Source organism: Brienomyrus brachyistius, chromosome 4 (genome assembly GCF_023856365.1).
Source record: "Brienomyrus brachyistius isolate T26 chromosome 4, BBRACH_0.4, whole genome shotgun sequence".
Lineage (NCBI taxonomy): Eukaryota > Metazoa > Chordata > Actinopteri > Osteoglossiformes > Mormyridae > Brienomyrus > Brienomyrus brachyistius.
Genome location: NC_064536.1, coordinates 35621934 through 35628904, shown reverse-complemented (window position 1 = coordinate 35628904; position 6971 = coordinate 35621934). Strand labels below are relative to the sequence as shown.

General features: G+C 50.0%; 2 protein-coding genes across 3 annotated transcripts; one reads left to right on the top strand and one right to left on the bottom strand.

The window, feature by feature from the left end:
* On the top strand, window positions 1–5381 carry hgd (homogentisate 1,2-dioxygenase). 2 transcript variants are annotated; one of them, XM_049010129.1, is made up of 15 exons: window positions 1–162; window positions 1074–1145; window positions 1589–1677; window positions 1765–1870; window positions 2212–2271; window positions 2421–2512; window positions 2603–2637; window positions 2786–2865; window positions 2960–3059; window positions 3307–3431; window positions 3932–4036; window positions 4141–4267; window positions 4442–4623; window positions 4779–4928; window positions 5026–5381. In XM_049010129.1, exons 1-14 carry the CDS (start codon window positions 148–150, stop codon window positions 4920–4922), a joined length of 1332 nt encoding a protein of 443 aa, XP_048866086.1. In that variant the 5' UTR covers window positions 1–147; the 3' UTR covers window positions 4923–4928; window positions 5026–5381. The 2 variants fall into 2 exon arrangements, with proteins under 2 accessions (XP_048866086.1, XP_048866087.1); XM_049010130.1 differs by having other exon boundaries at window positions 4779–4932.
* A 199-nt stretch (window positions 5382–5580) lies between these two features.
* ndufb4 (NADH:ubiquinone oxidoreductase subunit B4) lies at window positions 5581–6570 on the bottom strand. Its single transcript, XM_049010135.1, has 3 exons — window positions 6354–6570; window positions 5892–6035; window positions 5581–5738 (listed from the first exon to the last, which is right to left on the bottom strand). Exons 1-3 carry the CDS (start codon window positions 6528–6530, stop codon window positions 5676–5678), a joined length of 384 nt encoding a protein of 127 aa, XP_048866092.1. The 5' UTR covers window positions 6531–6570; the 3' UTR covers window positions 5581–5675.
* Between the last annotated feature and the right edge of the window lie 401 nt (window positions 6571–6971).

The window sequence follows — 6971 nt, the reverse complement described above, 5'->3', positions numbered from 1 at the left end:
ACCCATATTGAGAAATAGTTGAAATTGCTGCGCTCCCCCGCCCCGGCGCGACACACGGCTCAGTATTTGCGCGTGCGAACTTCTGCACCACACCGATACGGGCTGTACAGATAAGTTTTGGTGAAAGTGAGAGTCTCATTATAGACAATGGCTGAACTCAAGGTAAGTGATTATCTCCGTGGACAGAACTGTTTCAGTTTTCTCTTGACGTTTTGCGTCATGAACTGCAGCCTTTGTTTTGCAGCATATTCTATGTGCCTTTTATTCTGTTTTATTAGGCAGTCTGAATAAAAGCAGAACATGTTAACGTACACGTGACAGCAAATATGAGGTTTGTGAGTGATTAAACGCCATTTTCTGACATGTTTAGATGACAAGCGTGCTTCATGCACATACCTGCACACACATGTCGAGGGGCGTTCCCGACCGACCAATCAGAACCCGGCAAGCAAAAACCACACAAAATGCACAAAATGCGAAGGAAGCCGACGTCTGAACATTTTTATTACACAAGCAAAAGCATTTAAAAAAGCAAACACACCCTCTTCAGTTTACTAAAGTTTTGCAATTAGCAAGTTTTTCTTTTTCAATAGTTATCTTGTTTGTCTTCAATGTTTGATTCACTTGAAATAACTTTTAAATGTGGAAAATAAAATGTACACGATTGACGAAACGCCATGAAGCGGAATAAGCCCCCTTTAAGGGGGGTGGGTGCACCTAAGTGTGACTCAGCGGAAGCCGCCCCACGGTGATCGTGGGCCGTTCGTAAACGACCGAAAGTGTCGCAATGTTGCTTTTCCAGTGAGGTCTTGAACGGAGCCTTTACACCACACACAATGCCACAACGGCCCTAAATTGCTTTGTTTCCAAAAGTAACGTTTGTTTTCTGAAAAGAAACCTATTATTCTGTATGTGCTGCATTTTGTTCTCAGTGTTTGGAATTCATGTGTTTTTGCTTTTTTTCATGTGTCACTGCGATTCCGGTGAACGGCTTGTGATTTTACGGTAAAATAACCAAAGCGCTTCAGAGCCGGCCCGTCTCAGCTGAGCTCTTCTTGCTCTGATCCCTGTAGTACCTGACCGGCTTTGGAAATGAGTTCTCCTCTGAGGATCCGCGCTGCCCCGGAGCCCTTCCGGAGGGACAGGTGAGGTGCGGATGGGGCCGCAGCGCCCGCCTTAGTCCTCTCCAGCGCTCTCCCGGGTGCATTTAACCCCCAGTACATTCGGATACCTTTCAGTTAGGGTAACCACTCGTTCAGACAGCCCAGTTCTCCAGCCATCTGTCTAGACTGCTGTTGGATATCCTTCTTTTAGCCCTCTTGTCCTTGTTCCTTCCCTCTACCCGCATCCTCATCAACAATTAGCCTCGCTCCCCCCCACTCCTTTCGAGCCGTAAGTCCTTTTTGAACACTGATGTCTTTCGCAGAGTCATGCTAATGATCACCATATTTTAAGAGCAGGTATCAAAGGGGAGAATATTCAGCAGAAGGGGCAGGAGAGGAGGGTCAGAGGGAAACCCGATGGCTTTGCGAATTGACAGCTCCAAAGAAACCCTTTCACACGACACGCTCGCCTTTGTGTTCTGCAGAACAATCCGCAGGTGTGCCCGTACAACCTGTACGCCGAGCAGCTGTCCGGCTCCGCCTTCACTTGCCCGCGTTCGGCCAACAAGCGCAGGTACGGCCGCTCGGCTTGCCAAGCCCGAAACGTTCTGTTAACGTTTTTGGTTTCCTTCTCACCGATTCAGTGTGGCACATTTTACAGCTGGCTCTACCGCATCATTCCCTCCGTGCGGCACAAGCCCTTCAACGTTATGCATCATGGGAGCCTGACCGACAACTGGAATGAGGTGGAGCCAGATCCCAACCAGGTAGGCGGGGACCAGGAGTGTGGTAGCCTGCTTGTCAAGCATTTTATCCCAACTGATGTTATGGGAAAGAAATTTCTGCAATGAGAAATGCATTTCACTGAGATCAAGAGCGAAATACGCTATAAGTGCGAGCGTTTGGCAGGGCTACCGGGAGTCCCAGCAGACGCTACAGTCTGAATATGCACGATGGGCAGCTCGCCACTAGGTGGAGTCATGAGTCATGGATGGAATAGTCAGTGGGTGCGAGGAGCAGGAGGTTTAGAGGAGGACTTTCCAAGTAGGTGGGGTGGCTTTCTGAGCAGCTTTGCAGGTCATGTGATCATGTGCATGGATCATTTCAGCTGCGGTGGTTGCCATTCACCATCCCCAAAGTTGCGGAGAAGAAGGTTGACTTTGTGATGGTGAGTTCAGAGTGCTGCTCCGGCTCCTCTGCACGCCATGCTTTTCCCATCATGCTCCCCTGCTTCCTCTTGCTGGTACCTGCTTTCTTTCTGATGCAGTATTATTCTTTACCTGATTGGCTGTCTGGCTCTGTATCCTGGCCTATCAGGGACTGAACACTGTCTGCGGGGCGGGGGATTCCAGAGCCCGCAACGGTATCGCCATCCACGTGTACACCTGCAACACATCCATGATTGACAGGTGAGAGGCCACGTCCACTCATGCTGTGATGCTTATATTTGTGGCCTTTGCCTGTGTAGTTGACATTTTCTGGGGTTTGGTGTTTTTCAGATCCTTTTACAACTCAGATGGAGATTTTCTCATTGGTGAGTCAGTACAGCAGTCTGTGGTCAGACATGTAATCGTGAATCAAGGAGTAGATTAACTCCATATATGAGACCCTGTGATACCTGTGCATTCTGGGTAATTTAGTTTTTTTTAGACTTCCAGTTCACTACGGTCTTCCTGTCTCAGTCCCACAGCAGGGAAAGATATTGATCACCACAGAATTTGGCAAGATGATTGTGGAACCCAATGAGATCTGTGTGATCCAGGTGGGACAGATACTGTCTGTCTGTGTCTCTTTGCAACGATAAAGCCACTCTTCCTAGAGGCCTCCATGGCATCTTATCCCTGTGTGTGTTCCAGCAAGGGATGCACTTCAGTGTGGAGGTCTTCGGGGAGAGCCGGGGCTATGTGCTGGAGGTGTATGGGGCCCATTTCGAGCTGCCTGACTTGGGACCCATTGGTGAGAAGCTGTGCCTAACAGCATCAGAGGATAACAGCACATTTGAACAAGTTCTGGCATTAGCACAGCATGTAATCTTACTGGACTGGATGTGGTTTACCTAGTTACATAAACTCCCTGTCTAGTCCTACCTTCCTCTAACCATAACATGACCACACACTAACCGTCCTCTGGCAGTGAACAGCAGGACTGCCGTAGCTGTCATGTGACTGGTTGCCAAGATGACTTTTAACCTGCTGCCTTCCAGGTGCCAACGGATTAGCCAATCCCAGAGACTTCCTGATTCCTGTGGCCTGGTATGAGGATTGCACAGTTGCCGGGGGATACACCGTCATCAGCAAGTATCAGGGAAAGCTGTTCTCTGCATTGCAGGTGTGTATAGGGTGTAGAGTGTGTCTGTGTATAGTGTGTCGTTGATATAATTGGGGTGTGTTGGAGCTTATACTGCTGAATCTCCCTCCCTGCTGTCCTGTCCACTGCACCCCCCCACCCTGAATCGATGCTAATGAAGACTCCGAGTGTGAATAATGAGACGGCAGCATGAGCGCAGTGAGCTGGACGCCCTCTGGGGGGCTCCCCACCCCCCTGCACCCAGTGGCTTGTCCTCCAGCTGAGGCTTCAAATTGCTGAAATTATCTTGTTATCTGCTTGGCTGCTCTGCTGCCCCCCCCCCCCCCAACCCGTAACATGTTTGCGTGTCACTTCCTGCATGTTTTTCTCCATGCCCTTCTGCATGTTGGGACACCCACACACAGTAACACTGGTACCACATGGGCATGTTTCCGCTGAGACACTGTCTTGACCCGCACGTTATCCCACTGTCTCGTCCAATCAGAAGGCCTGAGTGCTGTGTCATGTCCCCCCCCCCACAGGACCATTCCCCCTTCAACGTGGTGGCCTGGCACGGCAACTACACACCCTACAAGTACAACCTGGAGAACTTCATGGTCATCAACTGTGTGGCTTTCGACCATGCGGTGAGGGACCGAGGCCAAACACACACACACACACACACACACACACAATCAGAGCGTCCAAGCATGAGCTCTGACATCATAGCCCCCCTGTTCTTTGTCCCCAGGATCCCTCCATCTTCACTGTGCTAACAGCTAAGTCTGTGCGACCCGGAGTTGCCATTGCCGACTTTGTCATCTTTCCCCCGCGGTGGGGCGTAGCTGATCACACCTTTCGACCCCCGTACTACCACAGTAAGGACATGACCGCTGACCCCCTACCCCCATCCTGAGACACACACAGGTCATAATAATCTGGCTTGTTCAGTTTGTGCTCCTGATTTCTCGTCACTTCTTTCAAATCGTGCATCGTGAGTGGCCTGTGGGAAACCGTGTCTTGTGTTAGAGCTCCCCCTGTCTACCTGGCAGGGAACTGCATGAGTGAGTTCATGGGCCTCATCAAGGGGCATTATGAGGCCAAGGAAGGGGGCTTCCTGCCCGGAGGGGGTAGTCTCCACAGCATAATGACGCCGCACGGGCCAGACGCCGACTGCTTCGAGAAGAACAGCAAGGTGGCGCTGAAGCCCGAGAAGGTGGCTGAGGGGACTATGGTAAAGTACAGCACTCACACAGAGGAGCGTGGGTAATTCGGAGATGATTTGTATTTCATCTCCTGGGTAGATCAGTCATGGGGTGAAGAGGTCAAACTGCATATCTATTTATAAATTAGCTGTCGTGACACATCCTGACCCCCCCACCCCACCAGGCCTTCATGTTCGAGTCCTCCTTCAGCATGGCTGTCACCCGTTGGGGGATGGACACCTGTCGGCGCCTTGACAAGGATTATTACAGATGCTGGGAGCCACTGCGGAGTCACTTCGACCCCCACTGGACGCCCAGTAGCCAGTAGGCCAAGGCAGGTAGTGGTGCAGACAGTACAGTACATATGCTGAGAGATACCAGCCCATTTAAATCGCTGCGGGTTCACTGTGGTGCCGTTCTACTCACTGCAGGGCCTGGGGGTGTCCAAGAGCCGCTGCGAGGGAATGATGGACCCTGAGCGTAGGAACTGAACCGGAAACACAGCATTATAAACCAAAGCGATTACAGGCATGTGAACTGGACCAAGGACACAGGGACCAAGGAGGCTCTTAACATGTTAGACTAAAGCATGGAGGGACAGGTGCACACGTATAATGGGGGTGAATTACATGCGTGTGAAAGACACTGACACACGGGGGCCTAATCACACCTCATCAGACGGGAATCAGGAAAATCACTGTCCCTCTTTAAACAATCAGTGTCTGTTCCTGGGAATACATCATGCTTTTAACTTAACCTACACTTAAAATAAATGAATAAAACCACAGTGTGTGCTCGTCTTCGTTTGTTTTTCTTTTTTGAGGGGTGGGGCACATACAAAATGATCTGGGAGATTCATCAAATAAGTAACTAAAAAGCAGCCTGTCTTGTCCAAAACAATGCTAGGTGTCTTTGTGAGGTTACATGGGTGGATCACCAAGGCAGATCCTCAGGTATGATAGAAGAATAGTTTCCAACAACCAAACTACATGTTTACAATAACATTTATTACAGAATGTGACATTTACAGAACAGGCCAGTATTCAAAGCCCATGGTGTGGCCTCGGCCAGCAACATGTGGTTAGTAGGAGAGCTGGAAGGGGCGCTCGTACTTCCCCGCTTTGATGGATGCCTCCTTCTTGTCCTGTAAGAAAACGACGACCCAAGAAACACCAAATAGTCACGGGCAACGAAAGTTACACAAGGCCTCACATAAGCATGCAAACATTCTGTAATATTGATGCAATTACTGACTGACGTGAACATTAAAGTAACTGCAGGCCTGTGTGCTGCGTACCCTGTCGGTCTTGAAGACGTAATACCAAAAGAATAGCGGAGCGACTGCGAAGAGCCCCCCCAAGAGCGACGTCTTGGTCGTGGGTCTGAAGTTGGGGTACACGTTGGTACGTGCGTAGGTCCACCTCGTCAGGGCGGGGTCTTCCTGCGACAGAGTCGGACCGAAACACGTTAAGTGTGCGGATATACGGCACCAATCAACCGGAACCCGAACCAAAGCGAACCGAACATCGGTGTATCCCCCGGTGTAAATTCGTTGACTAACAAGGTCACACCACGGAGGTCGCCGTCATTTAACAAAACGGACCAGGGCACACGGATCCCAACCGAAAAGATTAATATTTAAAGCCGAAAGAGCAGCGTGCATGTCGGTCTAATGAAAGAGATCGGAGGGGACGCGCAATGCGGACGTCTCTCAGCGACGCTCGCCGGCCGCACAGTAGTGGGATGCCCCGTCTCTTACGATGAGATCTTTCCGGTGCGGATTGTTGAGCTGCAGTTGATACTGCCTCTTCAGCTGGGCCCGCAGTGCAGCCCTCTCCTCCTCAGCACGTCTCAGGTCCGGAGAAAGATTAAAATACTCCCCTGGCTCCAGTGTTTTTGGCCGTGTAGCCAAGGGCGCCTCTCGGTAGTCCGCCATCTTGGAAAACTTCACCGGACCACCTGGTAGGTAGCAGGCGTATATGATTGGTCCTCCCGGCTCGCGTGAATCACGGAAGATATCGCAGTTTTTCCCTGCTACCTGATCGCTCATGCAGTGTAAATACGAGTCACTTGTATTGATCCTGATTATTTTGTACCCGATGCTAGTCTTCCTTCAAAAATTAGCCCCTGGCTTTTTTTCAATAGCTAGAAACGCCCGTGGTTAGCAGGAACATTGGGGCGATGCCTTATTACAAAGTGTAGCATCAGAGGCGGATTGGCAGACGGGCTGCAAATCTCACGTTTATGCAAAATGCCCACGAAAACTAAAACTCAAATGTGACATGCTACTTTTATAGCTATCATTTTAATGTATAAAGTCTCATTATGGTGGGAGTCAACACAAAAATATTTGGTACTAAAAATAATTTTGAAATGA